The sequence below is a fragment of the Psammomys obesus genome, unplaced genomic scaffold (genome assembly GCF_907164565.1).
Source record: "Psammomys obesus unplaced genomic scaffold, mPsaObe1.curated_primary_1811, whole genome shotgun sequence".
NCBI lineage: Eukaryota > Metazoa > Chordata > Mammalia > Rodentia > Muridae > Psammomys > Psammomys obesus.
The window spans coordinates 3656937-3679457 of NW_026585987.1; the positions used below are offsets into that span (position 1 = coordinate 3656937).

Genomic DNA, 22521 nt, shown 5'->3' on the forward strand with positions numbered 1-22521 from the left:
AAATGAACTCAGACCCCTTCCAGCAAGAAATAAAATTAAAACATCATAGATCCCCACAGGGCAAAGACACAGCACTAGCTCATTCCAAGAATACAAAAAGGCCCTTCTTTCACTCACCCTGGAGGCTCCTAACCACTTTACTTTTTCTTCAGAGCACTAGATACTCCATTTATTTATTTTGTGTGGGGAGCACAGACAAGAGGGTATGTGTGGAAGTCAGAAGACAACTTGCAGGGTCAGTTCTTTCCTGGGGTCATGAGGCTGGGTGGCAAGCGCCTTTACCCACAGAGCCATCTCATCCCCCATCCTGACAGCATTTTATCACCATCCGGAATTTTCAGTATGTATTTGGAGCTGGCCCCCGTCAGCAGGCAGCCACAGGCGTGTTGACAGACACACATCCACACACACAGGAGATGGTCCAGAGAAGAGTCTTGAGCTCCCCAGGGCTCCATCTGCTCTAGGGTCTGCCAAAGCCCAGGGCGTTTACCACGTCCCGAATGAATGAGAAGGATAAGCCAGCAGTCAGACCACGCACATCCATCACAGTGCTGCTTGGAAGTTGTGCTTTAATCTCTGCACTCGGCTACAACGCAATGAGACATGAGTACAAACTTCCATTAACACCCAGAAAACAAACCGCACATTTATACTGCCTCAGCCGAATAGCTTATTCCCTTAAATTTTTTGACTTTAATTAAAGGTAGTTTTTCTTCAGTGTAAAAACTTAGAGGTATTAGATACAGTAAGTTATTAATATACACTTCCAAACTTGCACTTTAAACAGATGGTCTTATCTTAGTTTTTAATGTTATGCATAATCCACATCTCAATCTTGGATAAAAATTCACAATATATAAACCCACGGAAAGTTCTGTACACAAATACAAGTTATAGAAATCTGGTTTCAAATATAAATACATAAACTGTCATAAGCATACGGTTACAACAGCTTGCTTACTTTTTCTATTGTGATCTTAAAAAAAAACATAGAAAAATATTCCAATGCACATTCAACTGCTATAACAAGGGCCATGACCTTGTGCCTTTAAACCATACCTTGTGAAGTATAAAACATCATAAGGGGCATTTTTGGAAAGGAAATCACTAAGACATAGAGGCTACCATATAAATATTCACGTTATAATACGGTAACAAAAATAGTTATCTCTGCTGAGGACTTGGGAAGCAGAGGCAGAGAGGAAGTGGCGGTTAGTGTGGAGAGCTCAAAGAATGCAGTAAAGGGAGCTAAGGAACTGGCAAATTCTAAAAACTCTTATGGCAAGCCGAGCACGGACCTGCCCTGAAAGACTCTTAAGGCAACCAAGACTGAGTGCATTTGGCCCCAGAAACACAAATCCTGACCTCCACTCAACAGGCCGTCTCCGCACGCCAACCTGGCTTGTGCATTACTGTGGAGAAGAGGAAAAATGACCATATGTACAAAAGATGATTCAGTGCAAATCAGAAAGAATTCTTTGTGAAGCTTCAAAATGCCTTATTGCCCATGAGCAACAGGGAGATTTCTTCAACAGGATCTCTCCTGAACAGCAATGTAGATAAAAGGCAAACACTTGAGGCATTCTCGAATGAGGCCCTTGCCTCCCTCCCACTCCCCATGCTCTGTGCCCTTTGTGGGATTGGACAGGGTTCCATTGAGAATGACAGAATTGATCCTTACAAATTATAGTTTCAAATATTAAAAAAATAGATATATATCTTTAAAACAGCAGATCCAAGGTGACCAGGCAGAGCTGAGTTTCCTCTATGGCTTTTTAAGTTTACTGAGGCATCCCGTGATAACTGCTTCTGACACTTACACTTGCTTTCCTGTGAAAGCCACATTCAAAAGTGAACTGCCTACCCCAGCATCTGAGAAGGTAATGGGAAAGGCAAGGGGAGCAGCTGAGGAGCTGCAGAGAGGCACAGCCTGGGTGCCGTGGTATTCAAGGAGAGGGCCAAATATGTGTTCAAAACTGACAGGCTCCAAGGGAATGTAGGTTCCTCTTTGGGAAGACAGAGGAATAGCCCCAACTTTAATCAAAAGGTCAGCAGCAAGACACTGGGACAAGGTGCACCAAGGTGACATGCAGAATGGCATGGAGCAGGAATAGGTTAACATGGGAATGGCAGCGAAAGAAAAAGGGTAGGTGGCTGCCACCACTCCTGTGCCTTGTTACAGTCCAGGAAGGAGGGACTGAATGTTAGGATGAATGACACCAGCAGAATTTTCCAGCTTTTTTATGATGTGTGTGTGTGCGCACATGTTAGAATATGCCATGGTTGAAGACAAAGCACATCTCTTAATACCTCTGTCTCTCCACTACAGACCGCACATACAGCTGCATTTGCTCTTGCTCCCAGTGGCTATGCAATTATCTTGGCACAGAAAAAAATAGGAGGAGGAAGCTCTCACAGCAACCTGGCCATGAGCCATCTTGTGTACATATTATACAGGTGTCAAAAAACGACCCAATCCTATGACAGTCAAGAAGGAACTCCTTCCTAAGAATACCAGAGGCACGGCTTTAATTGCAGTCGTTCAGAACTGTGAAAGAAAAGGAGAACCAGCTCTCTTCCCAAAAGCCTCTGCTCTCTCCTGCACAGCATTGGCTTAACACTGGGACATCAGTGCAGGGAACAACTGCCCCACCCTACGCATGCCTCTTCCAGTGCCTGAGGAGACAGGTCACACGTCCCCTAGGTCCACAAACTCATCTTCTCGTTTGGCCAGATCATCTTCACCTCCCAAAGCTTTCCAGCCACTGGTAGGTAAGACAGGCTTGGCTGAATGTCGCTGGAACATCGCAAAAGGGAACAAGGAGGACAGGCGGGCAGAGTTCCTGAGCAAGCACGGCGCCTGTGCGTGGACAGCCTCCTGTCTGTGATGCCTCGCTTCAATTTTCTCCTGTAAGCTCTGCACTTCCTCCATCATTTCCAAGAGTTTGCTCATAGTGGCTACTCTGCCACCACCCAGGATTTGGGCTTCTGGAATCCAGCGTAAGTAGCGCTGGGCCCACACCTTGATTTCCGGCCCCTCAATGTGAGGCAACAACAAGCCATGGTAGTCTGTGGGCTTACTGTGCCAGTTGTCATAGAACTCTCGAGAGTTGTCCTGGAGCTCGTCTGAAGAGTTAATAAGTTTACTAATTCTCTTGCCTAGAAGGTTTTTGATTAAATGATCTGTTTCTTCCCTGAAAAATCCTTTCTTGGGAGATGACTTTGACTGGGTAAGTGGCAAAGAAAGTTGTCGTTGATGCTTTAAAAGAAAACAGAAAAGAGAATATTTGGTTAAGAGACAGAGTTACAGCTATTTTCATCATCATGGTCATCATCCTAGTGTGAGCAGTGTCAAGAGACATCAGAACTGCCATCTCATGTGCACTGGTTAATGCTGTAGCACAGATGGGACTTCCTGTTCATGTTAATAGTGAGTGATCTATGATGTACCACCAAGAAATAAAAGAAAGCAGACATATGTGAGGCTGCACAGAAAGGCATGCTGGGACAGACTGGGCCTTCTGAAAAGGGTACCAATGGACACAACGTACTTTGGAGGAACTAGTTTAATGATTTAGGCCAGTCTTGGGGGCTTTTTGAGACATAGTTCCACTACACAGTCCTGGCCAACCTGGAACCCACTGTGTAGACCAGGCTGGCCTGAAACATTGGGATCTTCCAGCTTCTGTGTTCTAATCACTGGCATTACAGGTGTGTGCCACCACTCCCAGCACATTTTTGTTGTTGTTGTTCTGTTTTTTGAGACAGGGTTTTTCTGTGTAGCCTTGGCTGTCCTGGACTTGCTTTGTAGACCAGGCTGTCCTTGAACTCATAGATACACCTGCCTCTGCCTCCCAGAGTGCTGAGATTACAGGCATGTGCCACCACACCTGGTGTTTAACCTGTAGGGGGTTCCAGCTGAAGTCATATGTCTCTCTCTCTCTCAAACAAACACAACAGGCAATGGGAGCAGAGGCACTGGCAAGGGGGAAAGAGCTCACTTGGCCAGATATTCTTGTTTGACAGGCTGCTCCGAACAGGAACAGGACAGCATTTAAGTTTCGTTCCTGCTTGTTAGCTTTCTCAGGAGCAAAGCAAGGTGTGATGCTTGGGGCACACTGTGAGGGTGTTATGCAGGCAACCCAGGGGTTGTGGAGATTCACTGATGCCCAAAGGAAGAGGTACAAATGCAAGAAGAAGCTGTTTTCTGCCAACTCTTCTGCTTTTAAGATGTTCACTCCCAGTAGGAACAGAGAGCTGTAGGCAGTGGCTGATGTCTGTAAATCCCATGTTTGGGGCTGAGCCAGGAGACTGCCAGGACTTTAGGGCTGGCTTGGATGACACAGTACACTTCATGTCAGCCTGAGCAATAGCCGCCTGCTCCCAACCTTGCCTCATTTACACAGCCTTCAGTCCTCTCGCCCTCTGCCAGCTCACATCTCTCCTCCCAGCCTCTCCTAGAGCCGACATCATCTGCCACTGCCTATAAGAAGAGATATTGAGGACATCACATAAGAAGTACTTAGCTGTCCCAGGAGCTCCTTGCCCCACAGCTGCCTCTAGTGCAGAGGATGTACAGGCTGCCACCAGGGGGCACAGCACACCACACAAAAGCTCACCTCTGGCTGACAGGCTGAGAGGTGAGGCAATCTTGCTACACCTGCAGAAAAGGGAAGCATCCTCCCTGGGTCTGAGAACAGCAAAGAGAGTGTCATGGCAGGTCTAGTGTTCAGCAGCTGACACTGTCTCCAAGTACTGGCTGTGGCTCACCTGCTCACCTTCCTTAGACTAGAACCCTATTCCATGACTGAAGTGGCAAGGCTCCCAGAGGCCCTAAGATTCAGGCAAGATAGGAACCACCACCGAGGCTATCAGAGAGAAATTCCAGGCCAGGTGATAGTGCTCAAGATTGCTGTTTAAACTGTGTGTCACTTAGTGAATTCTGAGGCATGACAATTAGTAGAATCAGGAACAAGTATCTAAAAGAAAAATGAGGACTTGTTTGTGGTTTAGGGGACAGGCTGGCAAACTCCAGTCCATGGGCCAAAGCTGCGGGGTGACACTGTGTAAAACACTGGAACACAGCTGTGCCCACTGCATATCATTCAGGATCACTTTTCCCCCCACAACAGTGGAGCAGGTAGAGCTGGGAGACAGTGCGGGCCTTGACACAAAGCTTGCCACTATCAGTTTATAGTTTTATTAAGTCTTGGGCCTGGAGATATGGCTCAGTGGTTAAGAGCACTGTGACTGTTCTTCCAGAGGATCGAGATTTGATTCCCAGCACCCATATGGAGGTTCAGAACTAAACCCAATTCCAGGGAATCTGATGCCTTTTTTTCTGGCCTCTGTGGGCACCAGGCACACATGTACACAGACATACATTAGATAAAACATACCTACATATAAAATAAGATAGTAAAGTTTTTATTTTAAACAAAGAAAAAGTCTTGCAATGAAATATATGAACTGGCAAATGCTTAGTAAAACCTTCAAGTTACCATTCCCTGTACTCTACCAGCCACACAATTCCACACAGCACAACTGTGGCAATAGCTGCCTCAGTGACAGGTCTCATCAAAGCACAGGTGGATTTGCTGAAGCACAGGGCACTAATAATGAGCCCCAATAACCCGAGTGCCACAAATCCCAACTGCACTCGGTATGAGGAGGCCACTCACCAACATTGAGATCAATAAAGTAGCCTTTGTCCTCAAACATGTGGGATGGAGGAGCTGGTGTATGTGTGGGTGGGGGCGAGGGTGGTTCTTAAGACATGCACATCTTACTTTGAAACGTGATCCTTTCCGCTGGCTTTTGTCCACTTTTGGCTTTTCCACATAGAGAGGGTTTCTGAGCAATGTCTGTGCTTTGGGTTCAAACTGTACTGACCAATCCCACACGGTGAGCAGAGTCAAAGGCTTGCTTTGTGTGTCCTGGCTTTTCCTACCCTGCCAAAACAAGCACAGGTTACCACAGGTTCCAGGGATGGCTGGAAAGCAAACACTTGAGTTCTCAGAAACAGGCTCCAGGAAGAGTGCTCTGCTGGGACTAAGAATGAATGTACACAGGCACTGTGTTTCCATGGCAGAGGCTCTTGGAAAGAAGGAGGGTGAGAAGGGCCTTTATTTTTAATGGTCTATGTCAGCTATAAGGCTGGGTGATTTCACAACAACCTGTGAGTTAACCCCTACGTTCTCAATTTGACACGTGAGGAAACTGAGGCTCAGAAAATAGAAGAGGACTCTTGAGGGTATGAAGCTCACAAACTGCAGGGCTGGTCACTGTCTAAGATGCCAGGTTCTATTGTTCCTGCTTCCTCCTGACACTTGGCAATCTACCAACTCAAAGTCAGTCCCAAAGCAGGAGAGGGCTAGGGAAAGGCCCAGGTATTAACCTGGAGGACAGGCTGAGCAGGGACTAAAGTACTTTCCGTTGTAAAACCAAAGCCCAGCTACCTTGCTTCCCAGGCATCCATTCTCATCCCAAAGTAACTCTTGGCATTAAGGTAATGAAGAGAGGACATCTGGTTACCTTCAGAAAGTATAATTTTTAATTTGGCTTAATCCCCAAACTCCAAAATTTACTTCCAGGTTAATATTTACAATATAATCTTGGGCTAAATACTATTTTGTTTCAAGGATAACAACATATAACTGGAGTGTGCTGCAAGAATTAAATACTTTCCCAGGTAGGAACAGCTGGGATCACTAGCACATAACCAGTATTAAATACACGTCATTTTTATGGCCAGTGTTATGCATGGAGTTTGTGAGTTGCAGCTTCTTTGGCACAGGGGTCTTTTAGAGGAACTCTTACCGTGTTAGTATCTTTTTGATGAGGCGAATTGAAGAAGAAGGTACTAAAAATAGGTATATACAGGCTATCTGACAATACAGTCAGGTAAGTCTCTGTGAACTCAAATGCTGGGGGATGCTGGTGCACCAGCTGCCAGACACAATCTAAGAAAAGCAGGAACACAGGGACCTATGTGGAAACAAGACATACATTACTTAGCAAGCCTAGACCCAGCATGAGCTGTTCTGAGCTCAGTGGACAGCCATCAGGAGTTTCTGAGCCCTGCCTCTCTGGCAAACAAATAGACAGTATGTTCCAAGTGATGATTATTCTCTGGGAGACCACTCCCCTGTGGGTTAGCATCAGCCTCTGAAGTATGTCAAAGATGAGCATCTAAAACTACATAACAGATTTGCGTAACACAGGAGCATCTGCAATCAGCTTTGGTGATGGGGAACGCTAATTCTGAACTTCAATTAAGTGAGTTCCATTATCTTTGTTTTGTTTTGTTTTTGTTTCTCAAGACAGGGTTTCTCTGTTGTCCTACAACTTGACCTGTGGATAAAGCTGGCCTTGAATTCAGAGATCAACCTACCTCTGTCTCCTGAGTGCTAGGATTAAAGGCATATGCCACCACTGCCTGGGTAGTGAACTCCATTCTTCTTCATAGTGTTCAACTATAAAAACAGGATGTTGTGCTGACTGCATTTTACATTTTGTCAATAAGAAGCAGTGTATGGGGACATTCCTGCCTGCCCCCATGATAATAGGTGGGGCTGGTTCGGGAGACTCAGCTGGAGAGGTTTCCTTCTTCATCACTCAGTGAGAGCCCTGAAGGCAAAGGCAAAAGCTGCAAAATCGGCTCTTACCCTACATTCAAATGTGTTTTGTTAACCTGGGTCCTCTTTTGGAAGCTACTCAGAGGCGAGCTTTGTTTGCAGTTTCTGGTGTGCTACCACTTCTGACGCTTTCATCTTGATCCCCCAGTGATCCTGCAACAGGGTAAGGCAAGCTAAGAGACAGTGTCCACCTTCCTCAGGAGTAGAGATGGGCCTCACATGGAACTGGTAAGAAGAAGGTGCTAAGAATTCTTGGATAAAAGGCCAGATCCACAGCAGTAATATCACAGATCACACCAGCCAGTTCTTTAGAACTCCAGCATGGTGGTTCTGAGAGGCTTCACACCACAGGTTATGGGCAACACCACTAAGTAAAAAGTAAAATGTACAAACCTCACTGTACGGTAAGGGCAAAGGCTCTTAAGTGTGAGTGACTCTCAAAGGACTGAACACAGGCCTTCTTTTAGTTTCTTTCCCAACTAGACACAGAGCCTGTCAGTCTCCCTTTTTCAAGACATGCAGAATCACATCTTTCTAAACAGTATCAACTCACTTTGCCTATCACAGTATGTGTAGCTCATTAGCCCTTCAATTTACTTCCTCCAAGTCCCTCAAGATTGAGAAATGGTGGTTTCTCTTAAGTTTGATAACATCCAGAAGAGCAGAGGTTTGGCCTGAAAGAAACCAGCTGGCATAGTGACAGCGGCTTGAGTCTCCCCAGAAACTTGTCAAGCCCTGAAGAGCAGATGCCATGGCTCTCCATTCACACAGCATGCTATGCCAAGCTGTTCTGCACCACAGACATGCTGATTAGTTCTCTAGAGGAAGAAAGCCACAATTCACACTGCTAGCATGTGTGCACTCTATGGATGGCTTAACTAGATAAAGTTGAGCCCACTTTTCCTTTCACTAGTTATCAAAGAAAACCAAGGAGTGTGTGTTGCTGTTACCTAAGAAAGAACGCTACATGTTAACTCAGGCTGGGGTGTGGTTTGCTCATAGAGCCCTGGGGTCCTTCTCTAGCAGGGTGTGAAAATGGTGGTACTGGTATATGCCTATAATCCCAGTGCTTGGGAGATGAAAGCGGAAGGATTAAACTTCAAGTTTATCCTTGAAGACCAGCCTGGGATATGTAAGAGCTTGTCTAAAATCAAATCAAAACAAAATATAAAACAACTCTCTGATCCAAGAGGTTGAGCCATTCATCTGAAGGGAAGTATGGTATGGATATGGAGGACACTCATGAAATCCCAGCTATTTGGGATGATGAGATGAAGACTCAAAGAAAAACTACGCAACATCACCAAAACCCCATATGCAAAACAAAATAACAATAATAGCCAATAGAAACAAGAGAGGCTATGACTCAGCCCATGTAAAGGCTCTAGCAATGGACAGCACTAACACAAGGAAAATTTACTCTGCTAAGTATACTTTCTGTAGTAAATTTATATACTAAATATCATTTACTGCAAAGTTAAATTTAGCAAGATTTGAAGAGGTCTCTCTTCCTTAGTTATTTTCTATTAGAGTATTTCTCCTAGAATGAAACATATGTACAGCCTTACTCTGCATGAGTTAGAAGACTTTGACCATGCATACTGATACTCTTTTGACCCTGGGGAGGATTTCCACATTGTTTAAAACATTCAAAGTCATCCTGAGATAAGCTGACTGGTTTCCTGGTGTCTGTGAGGTATGCACTTGCATTTGGGAAGCATACATCTGAGGACAGTGACCAGATGACAGGGAGTCTCCCTAGGACTGCAACAGTCTACAGAGAGGACACTCACCTCCTCTTTGTCGTTCTGGCGGAGATGGTTACAGCGGTCCAGGAAAGAGTGGCCACCCATGATCCACTCCTTTTGGATGAGGCTCTGGAACCCAGTCCTGGTTCGACAGTGGGGGTCCATCATCACTTGCACCAGAGAGGAGAGGAGGCAGCAGAGGTCAGAAGCGTTCTCTTCTAGAAGGGCCCAGCAGCAGCACCAAGAAGGAGAAGGACAGAGTGTTACAGAGAGGCAGTGCTCTCATCCACACAGCTATAAGAGTAGTTCCCAAGAGCAAGATCTCTTGTTAGACAAGGGCCAGCTCAGGAGAGACAGACTGCTTCTGGCCTGTTAGGACAGGTTCCAGCACAGTGCTGCTAAGAATGGACATGCTTACTGAACAAAGGCGACACTGAAAAATCCCCTTTCAGAACATGGCATCCATAGGTACCATAAAAGTGAGTAGCAACATTTGTGTATCGACAGCCTGCCTTACTGTGGATGAAGTCTACCTCCCTTCCTTCCTGGGGAGTCACCGCTCTCTGCTCCATCCTTCACAGACTGCTTTGTACCAAATGACCTTTTCAGCCATAAGGCTCTTTCCTGTTCTGTCTAGGAGCACAGAGACACCTGCTTCTCCTTGCCAAGCCTAGAGGCAGGATTCTCATTGACATTCTCCATGTGCCCACCTGAATGCACTTCATACGACCCACAAGGCCAGTCCATCCACAGACTTACCTAAGACTGCTGCAAAGGCAACACACATCTCCAGTCATGCATTCTTAGAATCTGAAGATACTAAAGCCAGGTCTACTTTCCCCATGGCCTCCTCTTTATTCCCCTTTCTAATTAGATCCAACTTAGATTACTTTTTGAGAATGTCCTCAAGGAAGATGGTGACAGTATCTTTAGGGTTAGAGAACTGGAGATACACTCATGCTGTTAGCACTCTTTCTTCCTGCCCTAGAATTATAATGCATTGAAGGTCAGGCTCACACTCATCTCCAGTGAGCAAGGAGGAACTAGATGGGGTTAGGAGAGACACATTTGCAAATGTAAGTATGCATGCATGTGAACACACGTGTGTGCAGGTATATGTGAAGGCCAGGTCAGAGGACAATCTTGTGTGTTGTTCCCTGAATACCATCTATCTTCTTCCTGATGTCCCCCTCCACCCTGACTGGCTTCGAACTCAGGATTAGGCTAGCCTTCCTGTACAATGAGTACCAGGGATCCTGTCTCTTCCCTGGTGCTGGCATTGAGAGCACATGCTACCATGCTGACTTTTTTTTTTTAATGAAGGTTCTAGAGATCTGACTCCAAAGCTACCAACTGACTCATCTTCTCTGTCCAAGGGACAGAATTTTTTTTTTTTTTTTTTTTTAGACAGGATTTCTTTGTGTAGCCATGCTGTCCTGAAACATGCTCTGTAGATCAGGCTGGTCTCAAACACACAGAGATCCACCTGCCTCTGTCTCCTAAATGTTGGGATTAAAGGCATGAGCCACTACCGCCCAGCTTTTAAACTTTATTATTTTTTCTTTTTGAGACAGATCTTTTATTTGTCCTCTAGGGCTGTCAGTCTCTGACAGTTCCATCTTGAAGGCAATCTTCCTTTGCTGATGATACACCTCTGGGGACAGTGGTAGAACATGAGGGACATTTTGGTTCCAAGAGAACCAGATTTCACACTGCACAGCTCTCCAGTTGGCACCTGGTTCTGGGCTCTCCCACCTCTCATATCTCATCTCCTTTTACTAGCTATTTGGAATTTGAATACTTGTGCCTTTATAAAAATACACTTAAGGTAATGCTCCCATTAGTTTTTAAGTGTCTAGAAGGAAAAGCATAGCATTCTGCACACAGAAGGTGCTCAACAAGAACGTTCAAAGTAAGACAGTGAGCTAGCACCAGGTGGTCCAAAAACCATAAGAAGGAACATTTTCCAACTTGCTCTTGGAGGCTACCATAAGAGAAGCACCACAGAAGCGATAAACACCAGGTGTAGAAGAAACAGGAGACAATCTACTTCACATGTAGTTTTGGGCTAGAAAACTTAAGACCCTCTAACAAAGCAAGCTAAGATGGTAGGACACATCTGTAGTTCCAGAGAATTGTGAGGCTGAGGCAGGAGAATCACTTAAGCCCAGGAATTTGAGGCCAGCATGGGTAATACCTCCTAAAAACAAACTGAAATAAAATCTAAACACAGGGAACACTTCACTTCCTATCTGAGGGCTCACAGCAGCAGTCTCTGCCACAGGTGGGTTCATGCTGCTTTTATCCACTGTGTGACTCAGTCCTGAAGCAGAGCAAATGCCCCTGAGGAGAGGAAAGCCACAGCCCACTACTTCACTTTCCATGGCAACTACATAAAGCAGCCTGCATACAAACAAGAGGAATCTAAGCAGCCACAGGTCTCCTAGGTAAAAGGGCATCCCAACACTGTTGGGGAAAGACACCAAACAATTCCTTCTTGGGCTGTGAGCGGCTATGCTAAGTTCCAAGCGAAAAGATGTTTATACTGTAACACTGAAATTTGAAGCAAAAGTTTACAAGGTAAGGACAAGCAGAGTAAGGGAAAGAAACAAATGTACTCCCTGAGTTATATATACAAAAGCTGACTCTCAGTGAATGAGAATGGAAACAATCCCCCGTGAGTTATTACCCAAGAGGAGGACGTTCATGTTCTGTGCTTCCAGGCATTCCACAATCTCTATTGCTTTCTTCAGGCAACGTCTACACATGGAAGACGAAAACAGGAGCATTAGTTACTGAGCTTGGTGCTAGAAACAAGAGAGGCTGTTTGAATTGTTTCAGTGTTCTTTGTGTTTCTTCATGCTAAAAAAGCTAGAAAAGGAAATAATCACCATTTATTCATACTCATCTGCCTAGTTACAGATATACACAAGTACACATACACAGACGACACACACGCAAATTAATTCAAAGAGATAAAAGCAGTGTCTTAGATATCCACACTCCTATATGCACTGCAGCAGTGTTCATGCTAGTCAAAACGTGCAAGCAACCTAAGAGCTCACTGACAATCGAGTATAACTTTGCGTGTGGGGTACACTTGCATGTTGAAATAGTATTCAGCAGTAAAAAGTACACTTTGTCATTGCAGCACTATGGAAAGAATTTGAAGGAAAGATGTTAGGTGAGATAATTCAGGTGCAGAAAGACAAGTGCTATGTAATTCCACAGAGAGACCCTATAAATGTCCAAGTCTGAAGGAACAGGCAGTGGTAGAAATGGAGAGCTAGGGTACAGCACAAATGGCAAGGGAGTGGTGGGTTGTGGCTGTGGTGATCAACACATTAGAGCCCACGTGTTCAGATTACCACATGGTGCTCCCCACTGGGATGTATCCCATGGTGCAGTGTTTCCTCCCTCCTTCTTTCCTTCCTTCCTTCCTTCCTTCCTTCCTTCCTTCCTTCCTTCCTTCCTTCCTTCCTTTTTTCTTTCTTTCTTCTTTCTTTCTCTCTCTCTCTCTCTCTCTCTCTCTCTCTCTCTTTTTCTTTATGGTTTTCAAGACAAGATTTTTCTGTATAGCCCTAGATGTCCAGGCTGGCCTTGAAATCATAAAGATCTTACTGCCTCTGTTTCCTGAGTGCTAGGATTAAAGGTATGCATTATCATGCCTGGCCTAATTTTTCTTCTGTATTGGAATTTTTAGTAGCATACCAAATTATGGATATGATTAGCATATACCCATTGTTTCTTGGTCATATTCATCCTCCAGGCTACCCTCCCCCATCTCTCCTCCTTATCTTTCCAGGTCTCCTTCATGCCCCAAATAGTCCCTCTTCCATTCTCCTGGGAGAGAGGTGGAGAGTGTAAGAAAAATGTTATCTAGATTCAGTTTGAGAAAATGTACCTTATTTTGTTGTCTCCAACCCTCTTGTCTTCCCTTATTTCAGAACTCTCTCCGTTCATGATCTCCCTTATAACCTTTTCTTCTATTTTTCAAAAAGATTTATTTATTTATTATGTATACAGGGTTTTATGTATACAATGTTGCTTGCATGTATACTTGCACCAGAAGAGGGAACCAGATCTCATTATACATGGTTATGAGCCACCATGTGGTTGCTAGGAATTGAACTCAGGACCTCTGGAAGAGCAGCCAGTGCTCTTAACCTCTGAGCCATCTCTTCAGCTTCTTTTCTTCTTTTTTTAAATGTGAGTAGCAAAGTCTCATGTAGCATGGCTGGCTTCAAACTTGCTATATAATAGTGGATGACCTTGAACTTCTGACCCCCATCCCCTCCCCAAAGTGCCAGGATTCTTTTTGTTGTTGTTTTGGTTTTGGTTTTGTTTGTTTTTTGTTTTTCCGAGACCAGGTTTCTCTGTGTAGTCCTGGCTGTCTTGGAACTTGATCTATACACCAGGTTGGCCTGAAACTCAGAGCCTCTCACATACTGAGATTAAAGCCATGCACCACCACAACTATTTTTTTAACATTGGGATTCTACTTGTCTGTCATATATGCATAGATCTAGATCAAGCATATGAGAGGAAGCATGTTGTAGAGGAATTTAACTCAGAACATGGCTGCTTGGCAAGAGATCACATCCAAAGACCTTCTAGGTCTGTGTGATCTGGCAGGAATACAGACTCACCTTTAATCCCTGCAGGGAGAGGCAGACAGATCTCTGAGTTCAGAGGACAGCCTGGCCTACACACTGAGTTCAAGGACAGCTAGGGCTACACAGAGAAGCCCTGTCTCAATAAACCAAAACAAAGAAAAGGCAATGTAATGCTTCTCTGAGACTTAATTCTAAAGCAAAAAGGACTCACTGACATTAATAGTGATTTTCTAAAATAATAATAATTTTAAACAGGTACAAACAAGAAACACACAAAGTTCAGACTGATATCTCGTGAGAAGCCAGCGTCCTTCCTGATGGGAGGCCAGCTAGGAGGTCAGCACTGTTACTGTTTTGGATGGTCATGGCTTTTCCTGTAGTCTCTAAATGTCTTACCTATTGAGTATACTTCTTTGTAAGCAGGGAGAATGTTGGTCAATTCTTATCAAATGTACAAAGAAATAATAAATGGCAAACATAAAATGCAGTCCAGCTCTATCATCCATCAGAATAATTAACCAGGACATACCAGGTATCTGTCAATTCCTCTACAATTCAGAATTAGACAACTATACAATTCATGTGCAAAACAAGGGGTTGAAATACCTGATTATATCAAGCCAGCTGCTGCTTTCTAAGAGAGAAAACCATTTTATATCTGTGTCCCAAAATTCCGTACTATTATCTGAAAAAGGAAAAAACATGGGAGACTTCAGGTTACTGTCCATGACTACACCTGCCATGCCACACCCAAGACGCCCCAGGCTGTGTAGCTCAGGGTCCCAAGTGAATGAAATCAAACACAACTGCAGAGTCCCAGTCCTGGGTCAAAGAGTAAAGTCATCTACTTCCTATCCACTTAACAATGTGGATCACATGTTTTGGTTAGAGCTCTACAATGCCATTTCCTTTAAGTGAAAACAGCTTTCTGTCTTGGTCAGACTAACTAGCCCAGTCAGTCTATGCAATGAAAACTCAAGGTCAGCTGACTAAACCCCAAAATAGTAAAGAATGTGCTAAGAAGTCAAAGTTAGAAAGATATCTCTAAGTATGACAAAACCCAGAGAAAAGAAGGGGAATGCCTGTGATTCCAGAACTCAGGGAGGTAGAGGTAGGTGGATCTCTGAGTTTGAGGCCAGCCTGGTCTACGTAGCGAGTCCAGGACAGCAAAGGCTACACTGAGAAACTCTATCTGGGAAAAAAAAAAAAAAAAAGAATATGAGAAATGAGCTAGGTAGTGTCACACACCTTTAATTCTAGCACTAGGAGGTAGAAGCAGGTAAATCTCTGAGTTCAAGATAAATGGGGGTGGTGGTGTGTTGGAGTGGTTGAAATGTTTTCACATTTCTTATTAACCAAATTGTTTTCCAGTGTAAGAAACTGTACATGTCTAATGAGGGCTAAAACAAATTGAACCATTCCCACTTTGGGGGAGAAAATCAACTAGGAAAAACCACAAATCATTCACATTATAAATGATTGTAATGTGAATCCAGGTACTTATGGTTCCAGGTACTTATGGTTCAAAACCTTAGAGAGGATCTTAGGGCTAAGATGTTTATGACTGGGGAATCTGGGATGCTGTGCAAGGTCAGAGGAGAAGACAGCAAGGTGACCATCGCAACAGGGACCACAGTGAAACTCAGGACAGGAACAGTATCACAATGGCAGCTGGCACTCCAGACCTCTGCCTACAGCCAGACACTGCTTGTCAGTGCCTCCGGAACCAAAGAGCAGGGGTTCACAGTAGATAATTTTACCAATGCATACCACCACTAGCTTTCGCCAAATGCTGGAAGCATGGCCTGTCCCCATCTGACAAAAAGCTTTCCCTCAGCGTTCTTCTCACCTATCAGAAACAGCTGCTTAAATTTACAGTATGCACTCTGGATTTCCTGCAGGGACAGGAAGCTGCTTGATAAGTCTTCAGTTTTAACAGTTTCGTAGGGTGGCCTGTGAATAGTCTTGTAAATTCTAGGTGTCAAAGAGGAACATGAGATTAGAAGCACAAACATGAATTTGCAGAGCTTGTTTGCCCTAAGCACTTGCCATGAGCCACAGTCTGTGTTAGAGCCCTGCAGTGAACCACTCATTTAATCCTCACTCACAGAGATCCAGGGGATGTGAAAATGTAGCTCATGTTTTGGGTCAAAACAATTTAATTACATAACCTACTCCCTTTGTTGTTTTAAGCTATCTACTTTGACTTTATCAAATTTGCATTTGAGGGGCTAGAGAGGCGGCTCAGAACAGAACTGGCTGTTCTTTTGGAGCAACTGTATTTGGCTCTCAGTAGCTCGCAATAATCTGTAATTCCAGTCTCAGGGAACAAGCATAAGTGGTGCACAAGCAAAATAATCATACGCATAAAAATAAATAAATAATTTAAAATTATTTTGAGAAACATCTCTATATAACAGTAGAACAGTACAGTGATGTACTCTGTGACCTCGATTTGACAGCTGGTAACACTGCAGCCATAATGCCATTTTCCCACCCCTTGCCAATCCTTCCATGAATCTCTGAACACTGTGTAGTTGACCTTCTTAATGATCTATACTGATTTCCTGCAAGATAACTGAGTGTTACATTTTATATTCCTCCAACACAAAGTCACCACAGCAAGTAAGTATGGTTCTTACTAGTGTAAGAACCATACTATCTGCTCCTTGTAGAACAGTTGCTACATGGAACTAGAACAAAATGTAGACGAAGTACTGACCCGTCCAAGAAGGTCTTCTGGACTTGCAAAGCACCATCATCCTGCTCTTTGAGCAGTGCTGACATTTTCAAAAGGGCACTTCCATTGTGGCAGGACCAACACCAGATCTACAGAAAGAAAAGGAAAACCTCTGCTAGACAGAATATTCAAAACCAAATAGGGGGCAGGTAAGTTTAGTATTTACAGTCAAACAGAGACATTTATAACTTCAAAACCAAATGGCTGGATACAGTCGATAAAGATTATAGTCTTAAAAATTAAAAAGAACAGGATTAGGCAGTCAGCGTGGGGCTTGTTCACAGCCTGGCATTCACCCTTCACTTGGCTTTAGGGCTAGTGACTTAAATGGTGGCAGTAGCACCATTACTGTTGCTCCTAGCAGGATGGTAGCTACCGTGGCAATGTAGCTAATATGCCCCACATTTGCATGAATTAACTCACTGAAGTCTCAGGATCAGTTCATGTGGTAAGTGTGATTATTAGCCCCATTCACAGCAAGGAACTGAAGTTCAGAGACAACGACGGACTTTCTACCTGACGGCAATAAACAGCTCAGTTCTTGCCAGCAGAGAGCACCGCTGAGAAGATGGCCAGCTAACTATTTGACAGTGAATCTGAAACTCACAGAGGGAAGCTGACCATGACCCATTCTATCTCACAGCTCTTATGCAGCAAGAAAGAATGTGGGAGACCTTGGAAAGAACGGACTTGGAGGAACAATAAAGAAAGGGGGAAAGATGAGTGACTGTGAAAGACAGTCTAAGGTGCCTAGATGTTTTTTTCCTGGATACTGCTTCTGCAAATTGGAAATGATCTCAGAGTGAAGCAATGTGCCCTGGGTGCCTTGGCTAGATGTGTAAGCACAGCTTCCGTGCGCTGCAGCAGGTTCCGTAGTGGCTCTCTAGCCTTCCCCTGCTGACCACACTATCAACCTTGGCTTAAGTAATGCTGCTGGAAAGAAAAAAGTCGGGAGTGTGGTCAGCAAGCCGGCTCAGCAAGTAAAGATACTTGGAGCCAAGCCTGACAACCTGAGTTCAATTCCTGGACCCACATGATGAAAGGAGAGAACTGACTTGTATAAAGTCATCTTCTGACTTGTGCACACACTGCTGAATGAACGGATGGATAAATAAGAGATGAATGAGGGAAGAATGCATTCCTGAATGCATGAAGAATGAATGAATGGATGGAATACCATTTTTTTCCCTCTTACTAGACACCATTCATATCACCTGCAATGAATAAACCATGCCTTGGATAAGAGAACAGCTGCCTGGGCAAGAGCTAGAGTCCTGCACAGCAATTCAGGATCTGTTCTGCACTCAAGAAAATCAGAAAGAACTGTCTTGGGGTTCAGGGGAAGGTGACTGAACTTAGAGTGGGTACACTGGGCACTTAATGCCACTAATATACCACCAGATAGCATCCAGGAGACCTCAGAATGAGGGATTATGAGTTCATCAGAGAGGACTGCTACCCTGGACATGGGAAGTAATGTCACCTAGAAAGTGGGGGCTGACAACTGCTTTAGCACCTGATCCCCCAAGGGACCTTCTCATATGAGGCTTCAGTATTCAGATACTGAAAACTGGGGAGGGGGGTCCTTTGCTTCTTACTTCCTCCTCCAGTGTGACAAGAAGCAGCACGCAGAAACTACTACAGGCTTCTATGCTTGCTGCCAACTGTATGGAGTAATATTCTGAATACTGAAGAAGTCATGCCCACTAGCTGGTACAGCTTATTTGGATGCAGATGGAGGATACTTATAGTTGTGACTGGATGACAGTATCCAAAAAATTAAATGTCCCTAACATTTTTAACTACTTATTTGAGAAAAAAAAAAAAAGATAGTCCTTTAGGGAAATACAACTGTATATCTGTTGTTTTAAAAGATGAAAATTCCAAATGTTCTATTTTACCAATAAAGACTCAGGAGCCAGATGCTGGAGTGAAAACCTGCTAGCTCACAGGGGCAGAGAAAGCACCAACTAACTTCCCTTTTCAGCTCAAGTCCAGATGGGAAAAAACCCCAAAGGCTCACTAGCTCAGCTCACAGTCTAGGAGGAAAAGGACAAAAAACCCAAAGCCAAATGTTTGGTAGCTCAAAGCCTAAAAAAAAAAAACAAACAAAACCAAAAGCCAGAGAGCTAGAGAGCTAAAGCCAAAGAGCTAAAGCCCAAAAAGCTCCTTCTTCTTCTGCACACTCAGCTCCAAGTCCCTTCTACTCTTTAATCCCAGTCAGCTGGTTTCTTACTCTGCGCTTGACCTAGAGTTAACTTTTTAAAATCCTATATACAGAAAGCTCTTAGACTAAAGGTGTGTGATAGGGCTCAACCACACCAAATGAGAAGCAGGGTTTTACAGTTCACAATCTCAGGTTCACAACAGGATCAAATATCCTGCAACATATCTCATTTTTCAATTGGGACCTATTAATCAGAATTGTCTCACCTCATCTGAGGCACAAGGCACAACTCATTACTATTCTTTATTTCAAAGAGCAAAACCACACAGTCAACTTAGCAAAAACGGCAAGGACCAGAGTGACTTGACAAAGCATACAGGCGATCAATGCAGAAGAGTTAGTGAAGGAATAAACAGAAGAGGGGCCAATAGTGATAGCTGCAACCTGCTGAGCATGGCAAGGCCCTGGACTGGAGCCCAGCACCAAGCAAAGGAAGAGAGAGGTAGGCAGAGCGCAGACGGGAGGACACTGACTGCTGTGTCAGTTCCGTCTTGGGTGCTACCTCACTGCTGTCCACGCACACTGCCACACTAAGGATGTTAGAACACAGAACTGTGGCAGACGAGGGAAGAACACCTTCCTAAAGCACCTAACAAAGGTGGCTGGCTCTCCACCCATTTAGAGAAAGTTTTCTATGCCTCAGCCCCAAAGCCTGGGAGAACATGCTGTATCTAAACTTCCTGTGCGGCAGGGATAAAGGAGCTTACTCCCACAAGTGCTGCTAATTCTTTTTTTGTTTCTTCCCACAGACCCCACCCCACCCCATTTTCTGTATTTCTCCATGAAAGGCTGGAGGTAGAACCCTCAACTTCATTCCTCTCAAGCAAGTATACTTTTCCAAGTATATTACACACTGTTCTGAGACCCAGGACCCTTGTGAGTGGCCACAATACCACAACCATTTTCCACTGTGGTGACATATGCACTGGTGGCACAGGAGCAATGGCTAATGAACCGCCAGTCAGGGCATCACTACTCAACTACACAACTTGTTAATAAGTTGCCACCAGAAAAAAACATAGTCTGAGTCACCTGAGAATGTCCTTGTTGCACAAGCCTGATGACCAGAGCTCAATCCCCAGATCATGAGCAAAGGTGCAAGGAGAAACTCAACTCCCCTCTGACCTCCACACATGTACCATGGCATCCATGTCCTCAATCCCCACTAATAATAACATTTTTAAATGATCGATTTGATAATCTTGATCACTATATCATAAAGTGTCTATCCCACTGAGCTGAGAGTGCCTTTGACATGAACTGTGAAAATTTAAACTTTAGAGAACTAATTCTTATACTATTAACAGGAGCTAGGCATGCTGCCATGGGAGAAAGGCAGCCATCAGTCCTTCTAGCTGTGATGGCTACAGACCACAATAATGTCTGGCCCAGAAGACAGTGCCAATGAAGCAACTGTGGCCCTTTTAACTTGGGGGTAATCAACTGCTATCTAATAGAACCTGTATTCTAAATAGTTATCCATATGCCCATAGTAAGTATAGGTCTCATGCCTCATCAAAGAAGCCTTGTTTTCACAGCAGATAGTGACTGGATCGCTGGACCCAAGCTGGTCAAATGCAGAAAACAAATGACTGGGGTGTTCAACCCTAACTAGTAAATTTACAACAGTAGAAAGTTTTAAGAACTAGAGGATCAGGACACCTGCTGGGAAACAGTGTCTTCAATATATGACCAGGAAGCTGCACCCATGAAACCTCAATAATATGGTTAGTTGCCTAAAAAAGAGCTGCAGAATGGGGATGCCAGTTGATATGCCAATGAGGATGGAGTAAATTTCACAAGGCCCAAGCCTAGATGAAGAGCTATGTACAAGCAATGGCTGCTGAGAGAGGGATAATCAGTCTTCTTCCCTGAAGGCTTATCTAGTCCTAAGCCATCAAGACATGAATACACAAGCAACACTAAATGGACTCAGAAGGTTGTGTGTGTGCATGCACACACACATACATATATATGTGTATTTGTGTATACACATAAGCATACGCATATATAACAATTACATGTTATATAGCTGTTATAATACATAATAATTAGAGATCATGAATTTGTGAAGGTATAAGGAGAGACATGGGAAAAGTTGAGAGAAGAGAGGGAAGAGTGAAATGACAGATGCTCCTGTACAAAATCTCAGTTAAGATTGAATTTCCAAAAAAATTTAAAGTGAATAAAGTGAGTTTATCATTTTACAGAAAGCAATTTTAAAAATGTTGTCAACTGAGAAAAAAATTAAGCTTTAAAGCAAGCAAACAAACAAACAAATAAATAAATAAGAAATGTGAAAAACTAGTACCTGACATTACTTGAACTGTTTTCCTACATTTACTCTTCTGGTAAGAGACTGGTATTAATTGTAAATATTTACATATATAACCCATGAACCAATATGTTCAAATGTGTAATAGGACAGAATGTATACCCTTCTAACCATAACACAGAATGATGGATTTAAATATGAAAAAGAGGAACAGTTCCTTGTGTTTTCAAATTCCTTTCCGTGGTTAACCTTTGTGAACGTGTCATGGAGCATATTCTGGTGCACTGTCAAGTAGCGATACTCTCAGTCCAGCTACTAACTAAACCCCCTTTCGAAACACACACACCTGAAACTGGAGTTTCTCTGTTTTTTTTTTTTTGTTGTTTTGTTTTGTTTTTTTAAGATTTATTTATTATGTATACAATGTTCTGCCTGCATATACACCTACACATCATAAGAGGGCACCAGATCTCATAATAAATGGTTATGAGTCACCATGTGGTTGCTGGGAATTGAACTCAGGATCTCTGGAAGAGCAGCCAGTGCTCTTATATTCTGAGCCATCTCTCATCTCTGTTTTTAACCCATCCCCAGCACACTACAGCAGACAGGATAAAAGAATCGAGCTGTTGGGTCAGGGAAGAAATAAAGAAAGAAATTAAAGACTTCCTAGAATTCAATGAAAGTGAAGGCACAGCATACCCAAACTTATGGGACACAATGAAAGCAGTGCTCAGAGGAAAGTTCATAGCACTAAGTGCCTTCAAAAAGAAATTCGAAACATCTCATACAAGGATCTTACAGCTCACCTGAAAGCACTAGAAAAAAAAGCAGACACACCCAAAAGGAGTAGATGACTGGAAATAATCAAACTCAGGGCTGAAATCAATAAACTAGAAACAAAGAGAACAATTCAAAGAATCAAAGAAATCAAGAGCTGGTTCTTTGAGAAAATCAACAAGATAGACAAACCCTTAACCAAGCTAACTAAAAGACAGAGAGACACTATCCAAGTCAACAAAATCAGAAATGAAAAGGGGACATAACAACAGACACTGCGGAAATCCCAACTATCATTAGGTCTTACTACAAAATGCCTATATGCCACAAAATTTGAAAATCTAAATGAATGGACAATTTTCTTGATCAATTCCACTTACCAAAGCTGAATCAAGACCAGGTAAATCAATTAAATAGTCCTATATCCCCTAAGGAAATAGAAGCTGTCATCAAAAGTCTCCCATCCAAAAAAAGCCCAGGGATAGATGGTTTCAGCAC

At 43.6% G+C, this 22521-nt stretch overlaps 1 protein-coding gene across 3 annotated transcripts in view; it reads right to left on the reverse strand.

The window, feature by feature from the left end:
* Nucleotides 1-543: 543 nt before the first annotated feature.
* Mtmr12 (myotubularin related protein 12) overlaps nucleotides 544-22521 on the reverse strand; it is a 76062-nt gene continuing 54084 nt past the window's right edge. For 2 of the 3 annotated variants that reach the window (XM_055601039.1, XM_055601040.1), the window contains exons 9-16: nucleotides 16724-16830; nucleotides 15851-15975; nucleotides 14608-14686; nucleotides 12075-12145; nucleotides 9431-9603; nucleotides 6820-6987; nucleotides 5790-5951; nucleotides 544-3259 (exon numbers count right to left, since the gene is read on the reverse strand). In XM_055601039.1, coding sequence (XP_055457014.1) covers nucleotides 2690-3259; nucleotides 5790-5951; nucleotides 6820-6987; nucleotides 9431-9603; nucleotides 12075-12145; nucleotides 14608-14686; nucleotides 15851-15975; nucleotides 16724-16830 — 1455 coding nt within the window. In that variant the 3' untranslated portion in view covers nucleotides 544-2689. The other variant, XM_055601041.1, reaches the window with a different exon arrangement.